The sequence below is a fragment of the Microtus pennsylvanicus genome, chromosome 3, assembly GCF_037038515.1.
Source record: "Microtus pennsylvanicus isolate mMicPen1 chromosome 3, mMicPen1.hap1, whole genome shotgun sequence".
Classification (NCBI taxonomy): domain Eukaryota; kingdom Metazoa; phylum Chordata; class Mammalia; order Rodentia; family Cricetidae; genus Microtus; species Microtus pennsylvanicus.
The window spans coordinates 58,686,096-58,707,319 of NC_134581.1; the positions used below are offsets into that span (position 1 = coordinate 58,686,096).

General features: G+C 51.2%; 1 protein-coding gene across 5 annotated transcripts in view; it reads left to right on the forward strand.

Annotated features, from left to right (window-relative positions):
• Positions 1-1,797: 1,797 nt before the first annotated feature.
• Positions 1,798-21,224, forward strand: part of Paqr5 (progestin and adipoQ receptor family member 5) — a 76,322-nt gene continuing 56,895 nt past the window's right edge. For 3 of the 5 annotated variants that reach the window (XM_075965589.1, XM_075965592.1, XM_075965590.1), the window contains exons 1-2: positions 1,812-1,964; positions 7,613-7,864. In XM_075965589.1, the coding sequence (XP_075821704.1) occupies positions 7,788-7,864 (77 nt within the window). In that variant the 5' untranslated portion in view covers positions 1,812-1,964; positions 7,613-7,787. Of the gene's footprint in view, positions 1,965-7,612; positions 7,865-21,224 lie in introns of all 5 variants that reach the window. The other 2 variants (XM_075965591.1, XM_075965593.1) reach the window with 2 other exon arrangements.

The following is a 21,224-nucleotide window of genomic DNA, read 5'->3' on the forward strand; positions in this document are numbered from 1 at the left end:
GCATTTAGCTTAGGAGCCTGCTTTTCTTTACAAGGTGCACATACCTGCAGAGGGTGGACTCTGGGTGGGCACTAGGCGTCTCTGTTTACCTTGGCGGCTGGTAGTGAGGTGCTTGCCCATACTGTGGGTTCTGAGCTTTGGCAAGGAGTACACTGAGGCCTCCCAGAGAATGCTGCATCTACCTTCTACCTCCAAAGCCCATTCCTATGCCACAATCAAAAGACGGTATCAGAAAACGCACAGGGCTAAAGGTTCTTCTGTTACTGCCATACCTGCTTGGGTAGGGGCAGCCCTTGCTCTCTCCTGCCAATGGGCTTGGCAGATAGAGTAGGGATCTGCATCTCCATTTAGTGGATTCACCCGAGGCTGAGCACAGCGTGGAGTCCATTTCCACTCCCTTGTCACACTGTGGTTTGCAGAAGATACTTGCATGTCTATGTGGCTAAGACACTTAGCCCTTAAGCAATCAGATCTAGGAGTGCAGAGGAGAAATAGCTCAGTTGGTAAAGGGCTTGCTTTTCAAATATAAAAACCTGTGTTCCACCCCACGGTTCATGTTTAAAAGGGACAATGGGCTGGAGAGAAGATTCAGCAGCGAGAGCACTTGCTGCTCCTTTGGAGGACCAGATTTCAGTTCCCAGCACCCACATCAGGTGGCTCACAAACACCTGAAACCTGGGGGATCCAACCCCCAACACCTTTTATACTGGCCTCTATGGGCACCTGGACACACAAGGCACACAAATTGAAAGGAAAAAAAAAGTCAGGAATCAGTGGCTCATGCTTGTGACCCCAACACTGGGAGGCAACAACAGGTGGATCCCTGGAGCTCACTGGCCAACCAGCAGACATGAATGCACACAAACACACCACATACACACACAGAGTTACGAGAAAACAAACCCAGCCGCCAAACTATAAAGCAAGGTGCCCAGTGTTAGTGATCTGGGATCTATAAAGGGGGCCGAAGGCAATTCGCTCCAACACATCCCAGTGTCTCCATTCAGAAACAGACCTGGAAGGGGCCGGGGCTTTGTGCAAGGTCAGAGGTGAGTGGAGACGAGGGCCTAGGAGTCTGAATGCCCAGCCTCCTATTGGTGTCTTTACCTGCCAGCAAGACAGGGCCGCAAGCAGAAGGGAAGCGACTAGAGGGAGGACCAAGGTGTCTGTCCACTGCCCACTGCAGACTTTCGGATTGATCCTGGGGCTTGTCTGCCTGCAGTGGGCAGGAGGAGGAGGAAGTGGCTTTGGGCTGCTCTTCCGCACCTGGAGAGCCAGCTTCCAGATCCCTGGAGCCAGGTTTCTTTGTCTTCTGTGTCCCTTCATTCTTAACTCTCTGTCCACCAGCTGGCAGGGGATCTTGCACCTTCCAGTCTGGGAGCCTGGGACCTGGAACTAGGAGCTCTCCGAGAAGAGTAGAGGGTTACCAAGGAATCCGTCTTAGGTGGACTGACGGCAGGGGTCATAGCCAGTCAAGGGTCAGGGGCCTCTCAGCAGGGGAGAGGTGGGGCTTTCATGTCCTGCTAGCTGCACCTGCAAGGTGGCTTCTGGGCTCCCAGGCCTCAGATCTAAGGGTAGGGGTAGTGTGGAGTACCAACCAGAGGGTACAGGGTGCGAGAGAGGACCTTGTGCACCTCAGATTTCAGCTAAGGGGCACCTGAGGCTGAAGAGACAAGGCTTTGGAGGTGAAGAGGCCCAGGGTTCAGGACTCCAAGCCTGGCGCGGCCAGGGAGCTGGGAGGGGAGCCCATCTCTCGGCTCCTCCCCGGGGCCGCCCTGCCCCGCCCCGCGCCGGGACAGCCTGGGCGGGGACCCGCGGCGGGAGGGCGCGCCGCCTGGTGCTCCAGGTGCAGTTCCCACGAGCCTGGGGGCCACGGTGGCCCTGGAGGAGTGGCCCGTCTCCAATCTGCCCCTGCCGTGTCTCTGCACCCTGTCCACTGGACGCCAGTGAGCCTCAGAACCCAGGTAACCGAGGGCGGGACTCGGCCAGTGTTCCCCACGGGTCTCCGCTCGCGTGCGTCCATCCAGTCCATGCGCTCTTTCTCTCTGCCGCTGGCCGCGGAGCGCGGGTGCTGCTTGGGGATGTGTCTTGAAAAGTTTGCGCCTGGACGGCGGTGCATCAGGCGACTACTAAGGGAAACACTTGCCACCCGCGCACCCCGAGCCCACGTGAAAGAGGAGATGCCTCTGCCCCAGCCTCTCTGAACATCCAGTTTTTCTCCCAATTAGAGCAGCCAAAAGCACCACCCTCCTCATTCTGGCTCTCCATCCCTGAAAAAAATCCTGGGATGGGAACTGACAGTTGGTAATTCTTACGCCTTAGGGATGTTTATATCCGAACTTCCCGCCTCCTCCCCACAGACACACGCTATGAACCAGTCAGTGTGCACGGAAGGCACAGTTTTGTGCCCAAGGAGGTAGGTCTGCACTCTGATAAAGAGAGTGCACGGCCACATGAAGCCGGCTTCTCCTGTCCCCTCTGTCTCTTTCTGTTGGTCAGGCCGGGTCCTCGTGGACGCCCAACTAGGCACTCTCAAGACCAAGTCTGATGAGCCTAGGTAGTAAGAGGGGCTACAGCCTGCGGATGGAGAGACCCAGAGCCCATTAAACCCTCATGGGTGTGCCCACAATGGACTTTCTTCCTTCCGTGAGAGAAGGGCTCACTGCCTGGTGGGGAAAGGAAAGCTGCTCCTTCCCCCAGAGTCAGAGAGAAGAGATGGGGGAGGGGGCTGGGTGGAATCTAAAGCAGCCATCATGGCTGACATGAACACCCCTGATTTCACTTTCCCCCAGGGACAAACCATGTAGGCAGTAGATGAAGAAAGAAAGGATACCCCCAAAGTCTAGGCATTTGGCTCAGGCACAGTGGTGGGCCTCAACCGCAGCCTCCAAGACCAGGTTCTTCTGCGTGCTAAGAGATAACTCCGCTTGTTTAATGCAGTGGGGAGGTGCTTATGGAATCAAAAGACAACTTGAAGGAATAGATAGGTTCTCTTCTCCCACCATGTGGGCTGAGGACTGAACTCAGATTGTCAGGCTTGGTAGCAAGCACCTTTACCCGGCAAGCCATCTCTGCATTCTGGTTGTGACCTGCAGGGACCTGTTTCTCCTTGGGCTCCCCTGCAGTTCAGGAGTGCACAAGGCAAGGGCACCTCCAAAAAGAACTCAAATCCCCTTAGGAAGCACTGCCAAGCCCCAGCCAGCCCTTTGCTAAGCTCCCCAGACAGCAGGAGGCAGGACCGGCATTCCCTCCTGTAGCCATAGTGCTTGGCATAGAGAAGAAACTTGGCCAGAACAGCGTGAGTTAACCAGAAACAGCTGAGTTTTTTTTCCAGCAGGCAGGCCTTTGCCCTTGAAGAGCAGGAAGGACATCAAAACCTAGGACCAGAAAGCTGCAGACACAATCCCAGATGCCTTCACACTCTGCCCCTATGTGGGGCAACTTCTATCTTAATCCAGCAAATGAAACCATTATCGTTAATCCCACTATTGCAGGGGCAAGGAAAAGCAGTGTGCTGGGTGAAGTGGACAGCCAGTGTGTCCCTCTCCTGAGCTGGAGGATGAGAGACTTCGCCCCACCTTGTAGAATTCTTTCCCACTCCTCAGGAGGTCTCATTTGGAAACATTAATGCCATTGCCTTTTATTTATTTTTTAATATTTTTAAAATTTTATTTATTTTTATTTTATGTGCATTGGTGTTTTGGCATGGGTGTTGGGTCCTCTGGAACTAGAGTTACAGACAATTGTGATCTGCCATATGGGTTCTGGGAATTGAACTCGGGTCCTCTGGAAGAGCAGTCAGTGCTCTTAATCACTGAGCCATCTCCCCAGCCCTGTCATTGCCTTTCTTTGATTCTTACCAGCCTGGCAGGGTTGCCAGGGATTAGGAAAGGAATCGACTTTTCTTACCTCAGTTTCCTCTAGTGAGAAATAAGGTTTTATGAGCAAGTGGGTGCTCTAAAGGCATCTGTAGGCTGTGGCATAAATCCAACGGGTGGTGTGTGTGTGTGTGTGTGTGTGTGTGTGTGTGTGTGTGTTAATCTGGCTTCTCTAGGTGGGCTTTATGTCTCCCTTGAGCAGTGACTGCATTTCGGTGTTCCCCAGAGAGCAAGCCTCATCAGGAGCATGGAGCATATAGTAGCTCCCCAAGAAGTATTCACTGATCCAAGACAATCTCTACAAGAAGAAAAATTTCCCTAATTCATGAGACTTGGAGAGCCTTGAATCCCTTGACCCTTTCTTCCCTGGGTATGGAGAGGGGAAGACAAGGGCCTGGAGAGAGAAGAGGGGGACTCCCAGAACCCAGGCAAAGGCCCTCAGGCTGGCTGCCCTCAGAGTCACCTACAGGGATCTCTCTACGAGCTGATGGCCACTGTGAGGAGCAGTGGAGGAGTCCCAGTGAGGAGGGATCCCAGCTTCCTAGGGAGGGGTGGAGGCTAAGATGAGCTGGGCTAAGTGGCCAGGCTGGTGGGGAGGGGGAGCTCAGAAGCTCCCCTAGGTACATAGGAGGTGAGCCTGGGGGCAGGGGTGAGACACACCCTCATACAGAAAGCGGTTTTTCTGCCTGACCCTGATAGGCCCACCGGGAGCTTTGGCTTTTTGCCCCCAGTCCTGCCTCTGACCCTAAATAGCTCTGTTCATTGTCTCAGCACTGGAATGCACCTGCTGAACCTTGGAGTTGGGGCAGGGAGTGCAGGAGCCTGACCTTGAAGAAGTTATAATTTCCTAGCTTGCTGGGGTAGTTGAGGAGGAGGAGGAGTGAGCCAGTCAAGGAAGAAAAGTAAGGCTTCACCTGAAGAAATAAGTCAGGGTGGTGCTTCTTCCGTATCTGAGGCCATTGTTGGCCTCCCTATTGGTCTGCCATCCTTGCCCCTAGCCACCCTCTGTGGGGAGAGAGTGAAGCGATGGCTGAGATCTGGTTTTCTGTCCCTTTGCATGTTGGCTTTCTCCTACAAGTCTGATGGCTTTCCACCACAGGGGATGGAAAAGTACGCCTATTGCAACACTTCGTGAGTCAGTGTTCACTCTGCTGTCTAGTGTCTGGCCCTCACTTGGAGACAGTGTTGACTCTTTGGAGACAAGGACAAGGATAAGCCTGGAGACTGTTGTGAAACTGTGTGGGCTGGCAGAGGGAGCCATCACAGGCAAAGATACAGTCACTTCTTGGGGAAAAGGATGGTGTTCCCCAAAGTGGTGGCCCAGTTTCATCCCAGTCTCTGATTTGCCTGTAAGTTTTTAACCTGCAGTATTCTTCTGCCTTCTGACCTTGACCAGGCCAGGGTCACCTACAGCAGGTTCTGGACTGTTGGAACCTCAGAAGAAGAGTTTCCTGAGCCTCGGGCAGGGCATTTTGCCCCCTAAGGTCATCTCCTTTGGTTAATTAGAAGCTTTGTAGCCAAGGTGGCCTATGCAACTTGGGGAATTCATTGGGAGCCTGTCAGAGATATGGAGCCCAACCCCATAGCTTCTAGATCCCAGAACCCAGAATCCAGCTGCTTCAGAAACCTGCCACTGGCCTTGCCAACCTTCCCAGCAGCCGAAGGCCAGTGTGGCTGGCAGAAAGCCCCCTAAAGCTCTGGTTCTAACATTATCCAACTGGAGTGTGGCATTGGACCTGTTTCTGGGTCTCAGTTTCCTTATCTGTCAGAGTAGCTTGGATTCTATAACGGTATCTTACCCTTAGCACTATTGCCGTTTGGAGGAAGAGAGGCGGTGTGCCATAGTGGGTGCTTCCCTGTACCCTTCGCCTCTTCCAATAGTGCCATCATATCACATCTTCCCTGAGTCATATATGTGTGTGTATCTACTATGCATATATGCATGCAGTACCCATGGAGACCAGAAGAGGAGTCAGATCCCCCTGAAACTGGAGTTAAAGATGGCATGAGCTACCATGTAGGTGCTGAAAACCAAACCTAGGTACTCTGGAAGAGCAGCCAGCACTCTCTTGGAATATATATTTCCATCTCCCTTGGTTGGCTTCAGATTCACAGAGATTTTCCTGCCTCTGCTGCAATTAAAGATGTGTGGCACTATGCTGGGCTTCGGAGCCCCTTTTGACCTCTGGGAATATCTCTGGACATCACCAGAGGTGCCCTGGGGCAGCAGCATCACCTCTGGTTGAGAAGGACTGCCTTAGATGGTCTCTGAAGACCTTCCTTCCCTTGGGATTTCTCTTGGTACAAAGGGCTTCCGGCTACGAGTGTGTCCTGTGCACGAGTGAGAAGTAAGTCAGAGGGAAGGCAAGGCTGTTTAACCTTCTGCTGAGAGCCAAGGCCAAGTTCTCTGTGCCTCTAGACCTCTAGTTATGTAAGAAGGACCCATGCGTGTGGTCCGAGCCCCACCCTGGGGTCAGCGACCTTCCAGTGCAGGCAGCATAGTGATGAATTCTGTGCCCTACTCCACATTCCCCTCTCCTTGCCCTGGGAAGGGGCACAGGAAGTGAATCAGCTCAGCAACCACATGAGAGAGGGCCGAGTGCCCTTTGAGATGCATGCTCACGCCCCGACCAACCTACCCGGGCTGTGTTTTGATTATTCCTTCCATGTTAGCTATTTATTAACTCTGCCCACGGAATCCCCCTCTGACCTTGTTGCTTAATGGAAGGGCAGAAGATTTATTTTGGCGGGGTTAGGCTTGGGTGCTGCGGTTGTTGACGAATCTTGGAAGTAAATCACAGTTGCTTTGGGCTGTTCGTTCTTACCATCTTCAAAAAGAAACTCAGGCTCTGGGCTGTGGCTAGATACTGGGAAGGATCCTTGGAGTTAGACCTATTCCCCGGGCCGCAGAAACCCCCTAATCCAAGGTATCTGTCAATGCCCTGCCCAAGTGTACAGAGGAGGGCATGGCCAGCCATGAGGTCCCCTGTGCTGGAGGGAACTCTACAAGAGTAAGTTCCTTTAGGGAGGAGATGGTGACTGTGTCAGAAACTTCACAAGAGGGAGGGTTGGGGGCAGGAGTGGTTTTGTTGTTTGTCTCTTTGTTATTGTAGTAAAACACAGAATATAGCATTCTCCTTTTGGCAGTGTGTGTGTGTGTGTGTGTGTGTGTGTGTGTGTGTGTCATGCACACCTGTCGCTGCCAGAAGTGATCCTTAGCTGTTACTCTTCAGGCACCATATACCTTGCTTTCTGAGATAGGTTTTCTCACTTTTATCTCGAACTAAACAAGCAGGCTAGGCCTGCTAGCACTGAGATTACTGGTATGCACCATCATTCCTGGCTTTTTTTTTTTATCTACATGGGTGTTGGGTATCAACCTCAGGTCCTCATGCCCACAAGGCAAGCACCTTACTGGCTAAGCCATTCCCCATGCCCTGTTCTGAGACTATTGAAAGGTACAATTCATTGTCACTAAGCACATTTACATTATTCGACAGCTGTCACCACCATCCAGCCCCACAACTTCATCATTTGCCAGTTAAAGCTTTGCACCCAATAAACACTAGCTTCTCACTGTCCAAGCCCCTCTGCAATTACCCCTCTGCTTCCTGTCTCTGTGATTGACAGCTAAGGGTACCTTTATTAAGCAGTGTGAGTCTCTTTTCTGTGGCACATAATACAATACCACAATGGCCTACGTTTTAATGAGAAGAGGTTTATTTGGTCCACAGTTCTGGCTCAAGGTCAAGGTGATTTGTCTAGTGCTGGTCCTTCCGACTGCCAGTCTGGAAGTAGTACAGAGCATCTCCTGGCAGCAGACAGGAAGCACACCACTGTGGACATGTCTTCTCCCCATTTTTCCTGAGAGCTCACTTGGAGATTCTAGCTGGGGGCACAGATACTTGTATGCCCTTGAAGAATGGTCTGCCTTTGAAAGATGCCCACCTGCGGAGCACAGGGTGGGCAAGACTGCGCCCTATGTCGTAAGTGGAGTAATCCAGTATTTGTCTGTGTGACTGACCTCCCAGCTGACAGCATCCTCATGGTTGGTGCAGGTTGCAGCTTGAGCTACAGCTTCCTTTGGAGGCAGCTAGGGACCACATTCCATGTGTCTGCTCTACTGCCCTGAACACCTGGGTGGCTGCCACCCTTCAGCTACTGTGGGTGATTCTGGGGTGAGTCACGTAAGCATGTAGCTGTTGAGTCCTTGACTTTGACCTTTGTTTGGGAGTATATGCCATGAAGTGGAGCTACAGATCATATGGGAAGAATAAATATATCTAGAGTTTTGTATGCGTTCTGCGATAGGCCTGAGCTGGGTGAGATATGGCTCAGTGGCCAAACATATTTGCTACCAATCTTGAGACCCATGGGGTGGAAAGAAGAACAGACTTTTGCAAGTTGTTCTCTGACTTCCTCATGGTGGTTGTGATGCACACACACATACACATATACACACACAAAAATTAATAAATGCAATTTTTAAAAGTTAAGCCTTTTGAGATAGGCTCTCACTATGACGCTTAGGCTAGCCAGAGGCTTGCAGCCCTCCTGTTCAGTCTCAATAGTGCTGGAATTACAGGCATGTACCTAAGTTTAGGATGCTTCAAGGAGAGATGTTTGACCTTGACTTCAAGGATAAATGAACTCCCTGGACATCTAAGGGGTAGACAGGCGTAAACTTTCAGCTTATGGCCTGGAGTGAGCGGCACACAGGCTCATGTGCCTGGCATTGGAGGCTGCGCCAGAGGCAAGTGTAGTAGGAGCAGGTCGGGTGTAGAGTCTTGCTTCCAGCTAAAGAAACTGGGCTCTACCTCATGGAAACTGAGAAGCAGTGAAAGAGATCTCTGGCAGGAAGCCATGTAGGCTGATTGCCATCTTACAAGGATGGAGCTGGAAGTGATAAAGCAGGTGGGCTGGGAGGGAAAGAGGCTGGAGGCAAGAAAACCATACAGGCAGAAAACCAGAGCGCTCACAAAGTCCAGGAAAGTAGTGGCTGCTCAAGGGTGCTCACAGAGCCTAGGATCGTGGTGGCTGCTCAAGGGTGCTCACAAGCCTAGGGTGGCAGTGGATGGTCAAGGGTGCTCACAAAGTCTGGGGTGGTAGTGGCTGGTCAAGAGTGCTCACAGAGCCCGGGGTTGCAGTGTCTACTCAAGGGTGCTCACAGAGCCCAGGGTGGCAGTGTCTGCTCAAGGGTGTTCACAAGCCCTGGGTGGTGGGGCTGCTCAAGGGTGCTCACAGAGCCCGGGGTGGTGGGGCTGCTCAAGGGTGCTCACAGAGCCCGGGGTGGTGGGGCTGCTCAAGGGTGCTCTTCTCCAAGATTGCAGCTAAGTAGACTATGCAGCCTCCCCCTAGATGAGCTTACAGGATGAATGCTAGTCTGAGAAGATGAGAGAGCATCCGCTTGGGCTGGGCGGCTTTGAGGGCCCATGAGAAGTATCTGACAAGCATGTAAGAGTAAGGGTGAGAAGCGGGCAGTCAAGGGACAAGGGAAAGGACTGCCATGGAGGCCAGGACATGAGGTGGCCTCTGGGCAGTGTGGCCTGCCCCCATGAGTGTCTTATCAATCCACACACTGATTGGGTTCTAGGCCCTGTGCCTATACGCTGAGGAGTGGACACACAGAGATGAGCATGAGCGATGACTTTAATTCACTAATTCATTCTGTAAAGCGCAGGCTGGAGCTGGGCCAGCACCTTTGCACAGCTAAAGATTGAATGGTGATAGGTGGCATGCAGGACCAGCGGAGCGTGCAATGACAGTACGTCCCGGACCTTGACGGTCTGAGGTGCAGTTTCTAAGCACCCCTGATAATTTTGCCTTTTTCGTTCCTTTGTTTTGTTTTTTGAGACAAGGTCACGTATGGCCCAGACTGGCCCAGGAGTCATATGTAGCTAAAGCACACCTTGAACACTTTGCCTCCTGTGCCAGGATTACAGGTATGAGCTACCAAGGTTGCTTTATGCAGTGCTGGGGATGGAACTCAGGGATTCCAGCTGTGCTGTGTCCCCATGCCATGGCCAGCCTTTTGGATCAGCAGATTCCTTATTGTAAAGGAGACAGTTCTAGATGTACTGTAGAGTGTTCCTCAGCATTTCTGCCTTCTGCACACTCACACGGGGGCGGGGGTGGGGTGGGGTCAGATGTTGTTCTCTGGGGAGTGAGTTTGTGCCATTCCAGGTGACCTCCATTGGTCCTGGGGTCAGAAAGGCCGATAAGAAAGTACTAACCTGAATTCATCAAGTCTAAGCAGGGATGGAGACTCCCATGATGGAACTGATTAACGTCATATCTAAGATAATCACCGAAGAAGAGGGAGGGGCTTATTCTGGCTTGTAGTGTGGGGTGTTCCATTCACAGTTGCTTGGCCCTGTTACTTTGGGCTTGTGATAAGCCAGAGCACCATCGCAAGAGCACAAGGAAGAGCAGGCCAGCAAGCAGAGAGAAAGGAATGGGTAAAGCTCCAAGATTCATTCAAGGGTTCACTTCCACACATCTAGCAGACTTCACATGGGACGCCGCATCTTAGAGGTTCTGCCACCTCCAGAGAGTGCCATGGTGGGGACTGTGCCTTCAACACATGGGTCTTGGGGGGCATTTTACCGAGCCATAGCAATGGGAGAGAACATTCAAGGCATAGATTATAGGATGTGCAAAGGTCCGAGGTGGGGAGAGAGCATACAGGGAGACCAGTGAAGAAGCTGGGGTCGCCGTTGAAGAAGGCTTTGGTTAAACAGACAAGCTGTGGTGGAGGTGGGGGAAAGTGGGCAGGTTCTGGGTGTGTTTCAGAGGTGGCACGGCTATAATTCAATGACCAAAGGGCTGTAGACTCTACAGCGGCAAGGGAACCTCCCAGATATGAAGAGCAAAAGTGGCTGGAAGCTGGTGAGTCGCACCTGGGCCATGTTGGTCACAGATACTCAGGCTAGAAGAGGGGTCTGGCTGGACGCACACCTTGAGAGTGAGCAGCACACTGATACCGAAGCCATGGGATAAACGCGAGAGTCCAGGATGGAAGGCTGAACCAGGCACAGGCAAAACAAGTGGGCGCTAATCTCCCCTGCTCTGAGGCACCAGTCAGGCTTCCAGGCTTCGCTTGGGGAGGCGCAAGGTCAGAGCAGGAAAAGGCTCTAAGGGTGGGGAACCAAGGCAGCTCTAGGCAAAGGAAGTAGCTGTACCACCCACGGAGCAAGGGCAAGTCAGATGAGAACCCGTGAGTGGCCCACTAACAGCAACAGGGAGCAGGGCAGCTGGTTCCCCAGACATTTGTGGGCTGAAGGGAGGAGGGTGTGCAGAGGGCAGGATGCACAGTTAGGGAGGGCTTAGTGTGTTCTCTGCCCGAGGCTTTATTTTTTTCATTTATCTCTCTGAGTTCTTCCCTGTCTGTATAGAGAGCTTTTCTTTTGTCTAGAGTATAGGTTGTCACGTTGAGGCTTCTGCCTCCACCCGGGATATTCTAGAGAGTCACCTTGTCCCCGAGTCACTTTGTAAATGCAGGTGGCCCTATGTGAGGTCATGTCCCAGGAATGGAGTGGCCCGCCAGTATGGTTATCAAACTGGCTTGCTGATCTGGAGATAAAAGCTTTTCCTTGAAGTTTTTGCTTTGATTTTTTTTTGTTTGTTTGAGTTAGGGTCTCACAGGCTAGGCTGGAACTTGCAATCGTCTGACCTTGGACTCCTGAATGCCAGGATTTTAGGCATCGAATAGAATACGAGTAAGGAGAAAAAATCCACGGGCCTGGAGAGATGGCTGGGTGATTAAGCGCACTGACTGCTCTTCCAGAGGACCTGGGTTCAATTCCCAGCACCCACATGGCAGCTCATAAGCAATTGTAAATCCAGTTCCAGGGCGATCTGACACCTTCACACCATTGCACATAAGTAAAGTTAAATACATCGTTAAAAAGTTCTTAAAAAAAAAAAAGACCACACATTTCTTATTGCGTGTTAGGGGGTGCATGAACCATAGTACACACATGGAGGTCAAAGGACGCTTGTGAGAGCTGCCCCCCTCTCTCTACCATACAGGATGCAGGGATCACATTCAGACGGTCAGGTTTAGTAAGGGCACCTTTATCTGCTGAGCCATCTTGCAGGCCCTGTTCTATGTCATTTTAACTTGCATTTTTCTTACTATGCACAAGGTGAGCGTGACAGGCAGGAGCTTTGTACTTCCTTTTCAGTGAACAGTCTGTTCATGTTTCACCCAGTTTTCATCGTGTTTTTTGATTTTTTTGTATTGAATTAGAGGAAATCTTACTGAATCAAAGGAAACCTTTGCTTATTTTTTTCCCTTTTGAGACAAAGTCTCACGTAGACCAGGCTTGAATTCCCTGTGCATCTGAAGATGACCCTGAACCTCTGATCCTCCTGCCTCTGTTTCCTGAGTGCTGGGATTACACACACGCACCACCACACTCAGTTTCTGTGGCACGGGGGTTGGAGGTTGAACCCAGGACTTTGTGTATGTGAGGCTAGCTGTCTACCCCCTGAGCTACATCCCTGGTCCTGGAGGAAACATTTACGTACCAAGAAAATTTGTCTTTTTTTTTCTGGAATATAAATTATAAGTCACCCTTCTTCATTGGATCAAGGAAGCCTTTGTTGTGTGTGGGGAGGGTTGTTAAAATCAATTTGTTTTATTTTATGTATCTGAATGTTGTGCCCCCCTGTGCATTCCTGGTACCCTTGGAGGTCAGCAGAGGGCATTGGATCCCCTAGAACTAGAGTTATGGACCTTGTGAACCATGGTGTGGGTGCTGGAAACCGAACCCAGGCCCTCTGCTGGAACAAGTGATCTTAACTGCTGAACCATCTATCTCTCCAGCCCGTTCTTCTGGTTCTTGCTATTACTTCTAAATTTTAAGAATTATAGATGCTGGTGAGAGGTCATTTCCTAGCTGGCAGGCAGGGTGTTCTGGAGTAGAGGTCCTTGTGGAGGCAGTGGAATAGGCAGGGGTGGTCTTGGAGCAACAGGGGAAGGACTTGGGGCTCATTGAAGGGGAACATCGAAGGAACAAGGGAGATGGCTGAGTAACCCAAGGACGAAGTCAGGTATGTGAGGTGTTGTAAGGTCCTTGGGACAGGGTCCACTATGTCAGAAAGACAGGTAGGTGGACTCGGAGTCAGGGCTGGATGAAGGAAGGGACAGAACCTCTGTCCTCCTTGCATTGTCTTGGGTCCCATCTGTGCCCTTAGCTTCTGTTGGACACCAGGCCCTGAGGCCTGAGCCCACACTGGCAACCATGTTCTCATCGTACTCACACATGCCTGGTCACGTGCCACAGCACTGGGATAGCCCGTGCCCAAAGCCCATTGATGCTTAGCTAACCAGTTTAAACTGGCCTATTCTTAACCATTTCCCTTGCACTGCCTCACCTTTCCCAAGGGCCCAGGCTTCTCCTAACTGCTCCTGCCTCCATCCACTGGCAAACCTGGTGTTCCTTTGTCCCTACATGGCGTGGTCCCTTCTTATAGGAAAGTAAGCAGGACAGTCACTTCCAATGGTCTTCCTTTTCTGTGTTGTCGCCAACACTGATTTCCAGGTGTTAAGTCCCAGAAGTACTCTTGAGACCTTGGGAAACCCTCGAATATAAAGAGTAAGAGAGTCGGTCTATTGTGTGAATGCTTAGTAAGCAAACATTCAAGGCTGAGGAGATGACTTAGGAGTTAAGAGCACTTGTTTTTCCAGAGGCCGGAGTTCAGTTCCCAGCACCCAGGCTGGGGAGTTCACAACTGTCTGTAAATCCAGCTACAAAGCATTTAATGCCCTCTTCTGGTCTCCCACAGGCATCCAAGCATTCATGGCATGTATCCTACAGACATACACATACATTTTTACATATGTAAAAATAAGTGTTTTTTTTTTAAAAAAAAAAAAGAAAAAAAACCAAAAACCCAAAGCTCTCTTGGAAGCCATCCTGGAGGGGGTGGCTAGGTGGCTGGGGCTCTGAGGAATGGACATGAAGTGGGACATTGGAATGACCAGAGCCAAGTGGGAGGCATAGGCTGTGAGCACCTGTGTTGGACGTGAACAGTGAAACAGTGGTCAGCCATCACTCCCAGCGAGGGTGTTCTTGTGATTGTGGAATAGGCACAAGCCAGGGTGAGAGCGTCCAGTATAGGATGGGTCCTGGGGATACGTGGTGGAAACAGGTTTCTCCCCCCAAGAGTGAGTTGACATTTTGTGAACTCTTGCTGCAGGCTCAGGGCAGGGCTGAGCCACTGCTTGTGCTAGAAGGCTCTGCACTGGGCTGCCTTGGGGCCACACCAGCTTCTGCTGATGAATGAAGCCATTGCCCATCCGTCCTGGTGTCATTGGCAAAGCCTTGCCCTGAGTGAACTCAACCACCGGCCTTTGCTCCCTCAACCCCAGGCCCCACAAGGGCAACCTCCTTCCTGCCTGATCCCACAGCACAGATGTTTCCTCTCCTGCCTGATGTGGGCCTCCTACCTCCCTCCTTTCTCTTGCCTTCTCCTTTCTCTAGCCTCTCTCTCTCTCTCTCTCTCTCTCTCTCTCTCTCTCTCTCTCTCTCTCTCTTTCTCTGAGGCTCAGTACCCACGCCTATCCCCTGGTCTGAATTCAGAGGTATTTAAAAATGATTTTATTTAAATTTTTAAGTTTTAATTTATGTGTGGGTGTTTTGACTGCATGTATGTCTGTGTACTACCTATGTACCCAGTACCCGGAGACTCCAGAAGAGATTGTTGGGGTGCCTGGGAGCTGAGTTACAGACAGTTATGAGCCACCATGTGCATGCTGGAAATCGAACTTGGATCTTTTGGAAGAGCACCAAGTGCTCTTAACCCATGAGCCACCCGTCCAGTCCTGGTTTTATTTTTAACTATGTCTATATATGTATGTCATTGTGTGGCTTAATGTTAGTGCAGGTGCCTGAAGAGGCCAGAAGAGGGCATCTGATCCCCTCTTGGGTGGAGTTACAGGTAGGTATGAGCCACTTGACATGGGTGCTAGGAACCAAAATCAGGTCTTCACTGCTGAGCCATCTCTCCAACCCATAAAGAAGTCTTAAACACCCCAAAGGTGTCAGGACACTATAAATGGTGTCTGGGGATGTGGCTCAGTGGCTTGAGCATGGTTCAGACCCCTGCAACAGGTCGGCAAGAGGGCTCAGCGGGTAAAGATGTCTGTCACCAAGCCCAAGGACATGAGTTCAGTCCCTAGGACCTACATGGTGAGAGGAGAGAACCGATTCTCGAAATTTGTCCTCTGACTTCCACACACAGACTGTAGCACATTTACACACACACACACACACACACACACACACACACACACACACACACACATAAACACACTAAACAAAATGTAAAAGAAAAATAGTTAAGCTTGTATTGTTTGAGAAAAAGAGGAAGAAAAATAGTAAGTAATAATGGTGGTGATTGTCAGTGCCACTGCTGTTTGGGGCTGGGAGACTGATCCAAGCTCCTCAAGACACATAGAGTCTTTTAGGAGATGAGTTGCTGGCCTAGGTCATAATCCTGATCTCTAAGTCTGTTGCTAAAATTCATTCCCAGGGGGAGACATAAGCGACACCTGCCTCTTCTCCTAGGGTTCCGATGGTAGACAGAGGCAGAGCTCACTTTGGAGAGCCAGTGAGTTTACTGGGCTTCCTCTCAGAGTACAGGTGAGGGGTTACTTACAGTGATGTGGGCACTTCTTCCCAACAGGCTACACCCGGAGAGCCTTTACCCTGCAGGCATGAGGGTGGAGCTCCATTCCCTAATCTTCCCCAGAAAATATACTCTAGCCCCACCCCAAGGCAAAAAGGGCAGCTTTGCATACAGCAGGTGGTAGGGAGCCGCTGGGTGCTCAGGTGAGGGTCTCACGTCCCTTTTGCCCCTCCTTGAGAAGGTGTAGACGGCCAACAAGCCCAGCTGGGATAATTCTTGCAAGGGGACACTGCTGAATGGTAGTTGATTGGCTCGAGGACAGCGACGTCCCTATTCTGTGGGGTGCTCACAAACGTCCACCCATTTGGCTCAGAGGACAGCGACGTCCCTATTCTGTGGGGTGCTCACAAACGTCCCACCCATTTGGCCCTTCCTGGCGTTACCTTGTGATCCCTCTCTTTGTTGTCTAAAGGGGTCTGTACCTTTCAGAGTGACATTTGTGGGGAAACGATGTCACACTCTCCAAGCCCGTTGCCCAGCTCTTTTGTAAATATTGTATGGCCTCCTCAAAATGCCAGCAGGCAGGCTCACTGCCATGACATGTGTTATGCAGATGGCCTGTGGTTGGTGGAGAATGGCTTCTGGAAAGAGGAAGAAGGCAGTAGACGCTGGGTCTGAGGTGTGGTGAAGGGGTAGGAGGAGACAGGAAGTGCTCGAGAGGTCCCAGTATGAAGGGAGTTGAGTGTCAGATCACAGGAATGGCAAGGCATGACCATGGCTCACCCTGAGGTGGCAAGGAGCTTCTGAAAGGACAGAGTAGGCTCAGTGGAGAATCTGTGAGCTTCTGCCCTGGGGAGCAATGAGTGCTGCCCCCTTGCTGCCAACGGAGGAGCCTGGGGATCTAAGCTGGAAGGATTTAGGGTACTTGGGGGCCTAGAAGCCCTAACAAGCTGGGTGCAACCTCGTGTCCCCAATAAGCCAACCTGTTACACAACATGTCTTAGCGAAAGGAGAGAAAGGCGATTTCCTTATCTGGCTACATTGGAGTGAGAAATAAAAGGTTCAACACCCACCCCATCTTCAAGGTCCTGATTTGAGGTTTAGGTTTAGACAGAGGGCAAGAGGTATACCAGTTAAACAGTCCCGGTCAAGGATGAACCTCCCCATCATCACTGTCTGGGCTCTAGTCTGTCCTGCAAGGTCTGTGTATTGTCAGAACTGTGCAAATCTCTTTCCTGGAAACAAGTCCCTCTCTGGCTGGCACCAGACTCCAGACATTTCCATCTTCCAGCATGAGATTTCTGGGGGAAATCCCAATTCCTTAAGATCCATTTTTTTTTCAATAGTCAGATCACCAAAAGGAGGGGCCCAAGTGTCTCCTTAGAAGACCTCCACTCCTATCAGGACCATGACAGGTGCAGGGGCCTGGCATTTCTGCGAGGGACCGAGGTTCATTCCCCCCCCCGCCTCCCAAGCTACCCCACATCCTGTCCTGGGCAACTCAAAATCAAAGGTGACTTTTGCCCACCTAAAGGCTTTCTTGGCAAGAGGTAGAAGGAGAGGCAGAGGTCAGCCAGTGGAAGAAGCTTCCTGGGAGCAGCGGACTTTGGGCTGGATGGCTAGCTAGGCCTTGTGGCTCATCTCTTGCACGTTTTTGGTACATATCTTCTCTGGAACCTTTTTTTTTTAACTGAAAAGAAATAGGGGAAATTGTGTCGCCGAGGATAAAGGGTTGGTTTACCACAAGACTAAAGAAAAGGTGGGGGGAGAAAGAAGGGAAGTCCCTGACTCTTTGATCTCTCCCCTCCTTTCTCCCCCCTTCCAGTCTGGCCCAGTTTAATCTTCATCTTTGCCCCAGGATGGTCTCTAGTGCTCCACATTCTAGACTGTCAATGGGAACTGGAGCTTCTACATTTACTCCCTGACCAGCTGCTGGTTGTGTGATCATGGGCACTCCAGACTCCCAGCCAGATTTTCTACTGACTTTGAGGTGCCTACACCACTCATTGCTTTTTTTCTCCAGACTACCGGGGTATCCTGGGGGACTAGCTAAAGTAGGGGGACACTGAGGCAGAGATGCCATCTAGCTGTGGGGTTGGAGAAGCACTAAAGCTCCTGACTGGGCCCTGCAGAGCTGGGAATGCTCTCCACTGACCCAAAGCCTCGGGTTTGACTTTCAGATGCTGATAAGGGCAGTGCCATGATAAAGACAGCTTTATTCTGAGCTGGGCTGCAGCTCTGCAGTTTCAGTGCCCCGCCTACCTGTGTGAGAGCTCAAGCTGACTGTTCTCTGGGGTTAAATGATTCCTTTTCAGGGAAGCTGAAGGGCTTTAGGAACAAGAGTCCTGCCCAAGCATGCCTTCACCATCATGATGTACCAAAAGCTTGCCAGGGCTCGGCACTGCAATTTTATTATATATTATATATATGTATTTGGGGATTTTCTACATGCATATAATGTGTTTGGATGAAACCCCCATTCCTGCCCTGTCTTAGTCACTGTTCTGTTGCTGTCAAGAGACACCATGGCTAAGGCAACTCTTGTAAGAGAAAGCATTTATTTAACTGGAGACTTGCTTATAGTTTCAGAGATTTAGTCCATTATCTTCATGACAGGGAGCATGGTAGCAGACATGGCGTGCTGGAGCAGTAGCTGGGAGCTGCATCCTGATCCACAGGCAGAGACAGAGGGGAGGGAGAGGAAAAGAGAGACAGACAGACAGACAGACAGACAGACAGACAGACAGAGTTGGCCTAGGCCTGGACCTGGACACGGCATGGGCTTTTGAGACCTCAAAGCCCACCCTCAGTGACACACTTCCTCCAACAAGGGCACTCCTCCTGATCCTTCTAATCCTTTCAAACAGTTCCACTCTCTGGTGACAAAGCTCACTTGTTCCTCTGGGTTCTGAGTGCACCTTAGTCAGGAGCCTCTGAGGCCTGCTCTGGGGCCTTGACGTGACCCTGGTGACAGGTACTAAAGAGGGTTGAGTTATGTTGCTCTCCTTGGTCTCAGAAGATGATTTAGAGGAACACATTGTTTCCAATCCTCATGAGTTTTGTTTTGGTTTCTTGTTTTAGTTTCTTCCTTTTCATGTGTGTGTGTGGTGTGCTTGTGTGTGTATGCATGTTTATATGTCAGTACAAATGCTGGTTCGTGGAGAGGCCCCAGGTGGATGTCGGGAATCTTCTTCCATTGTTCTTCCACCGTATTCTTTTGAGGCAGGGTCTCACAATCAAATCCAAAGCTCACTGATGTGGTTATTCTTGCTAGCCTGCTTGCTCTGGGATCTCATCTGTGCCTCACAAGCCACCGCCACGCCCACCCAGGATATAAGGGCGTGCTTAGGATCCAAACTCCAGTCTAATTGCTTCCACAAAACACTTTAAGGGCTGGTCCATCTCTCCAGCGCACCTCTTCACTAACTCTTGAGTGGTACATTTTACTTCAGCCCTTAGAATAAAAACAACCACCAAACCACCTTGTGTTTTATAATGCTAGAATGATAACCTAATGTCCCATGTCAGCCACTGGGCTCTTAATCCATGACTGCATTCACGTGTTGTAAGATCTGTTACACAAGACATCGATGAGCAGCGCGCATCCTGTCTATGCTCATAGGGATACTTTTATTAGCTGCCGTATAGCCTGGGGCAGCCAGAGAAGGCGGCGGTGGGATGGGGCTCAGTCTCCACAGCCATGGCTGCACTTGCCCTAGCTGAATCCAGTTGCACACAAATGTATGTTGAACACCCCTTGTGCAGGGAGGCCTGCATACAACACTCAGCAGCGTGCAAGCTCACCAAAGCATCAGCTTCTGGGGGACTGGGAACTGATGGTGTGGAATTTCCAAGCCGTATCACCTCTGCGTTAGTTGTGTTTCTTGTTGCTTGTTTGTTTTTAGATTTATTTCATTTTCATGTGTACGAGTGTTTTGCTTACTTGTTTGCCTATGCATCCTGTGTATGGTTGGTGCCCACGGAAGTCAGAAGAGGACAGTGGATCCCCTGGGATCCCCTGCAGCTGAAGTTATGGACAGTATGAGCAGCCATTTGGGTGCTGGGAATTGAACCTGGGTCCTTACAACAACAAGTGCTCTTAGCCACTCACTGAGCTGCCTCTGGCAAAAACCCCTGACGAAAGCAGTTCTAGGAAGGGAGGCTTCTGGCACTGTGGGGGGCAGGTGAGAGATGGCAGCAGCTGTCACATCTGAAGCTAGGGGATGGAGATGAATGCTGGGTCTCAGCTTCATTCAGCTGGGAGCCTGGACCAGGGAATGGTGCCACTGAATCCTCAGACTGGTCCTCTCTCCTCAGTTTACCTGATCTAGAAACTCCCTCACAGACAGCAGGGATTTGTCTCCAAGGAGACTCCAGGTCCTGTCAAAGAGACAACCGGAGGCTCAGAAAGGCACCCAGGACCCTCAACACGTGGAACTGACTCGGGGAACGCGGGCCACGTTACCATGTGAACCTAAGCACCAGCACAGGCAGGGCCATCCACCTGGCTTCCCATGGGCGGCTCACTGGGTTTGGGTCTGTTTGCAAGTTAGGTCCTTTCCCAGCTGGGCCCAGATGGCCCCTCCCCTGTCCTCCAGCTGCAGCTAACTTGGGTGACCTTCTACCTGGCAATTTTCACACTTCCTTTGGCTCTGTGACTGCCCCCTTCCCATCTTACCCTTGGGGTGTGTCCTCTGGCTAATGATACTGAGAAATGACTCACCCACAGGTGGACTGGTTAATATCCACCATTCCCAAGTCTGGCGGATGAAGTTAGAAGTTAATGGTTGCTGAGAAATGTGTTTCACGAGCGCGGACCTCAATCTAAAGAGGGACGGATGCCATTTCCCTGTGCCCTCGCTCTGGCTCCCTGTGGCGTGGACCTAGAGTACACTAGAGGTACTGTTTCTTGACCTGTTCTTTACACGCACACACACACACACACACCCTGCATCACCACCTCCACGCTCTGCTCCCGTCTCTAGCACCTCTAGACCCAGGGCCAGTAGGCCTCCGTGTTCACTGCCTGCTTCCCTGCTCTGGGCCTCGGCTTTCCCAAGGGACACTGCTCTCTTCTGCCAAAATTGAGCTCGGCTTTGGGATACCTGCTTCTACCCAGAACCTCCTTGCTCTGAGCCCCACAGCCTTGCTCTGGGTACCCTCTCTGGACTCTCACAAGCCTTGGACGGCTCTTTATGTACATTTCCCGTGTATTGTTGGGTTCTTTGCTTGCCTGACGATTCAGCAGAGGAAGAGGTAAGAGTCTCACCTAGATTGGGTCAGCTGGGCTCAGGACCATCCTTAAGCCTAAAGTGCCCTGTGGGGTCAGTGGAGGGAGAAATGGAATTTTCCAGGCAGGTGAGGGATGTGTGAAAGGACAGCTGAAAGCCTCAGGAGTGGCACATGGGGAGGATAAGGCAGGACCTGTGGTCAGATAATGGCCCCTGTGATGTGAGGTCAGCAAGGAGATTTGTTTGTCCCTTGCTGCTTCCTCATCGGCTAAGTTGGACATCTTGTCTCCTCAGCAAAGGGGCCTCTCTCTGTCTGAGAGCAGCTAAGATGGCCGACGCCTGGCCAATCGGTGACGCCAGGGCTGAATGTGTGCCTACTGAGTCTGTGGAGTTACACGTGAAGTGAATCTTCTTCAGTAGCTGTCCCCATCACCTGCTGTCCACTTTGTCCTGATGCGTCTGGCTTTGGGTTGTGTAG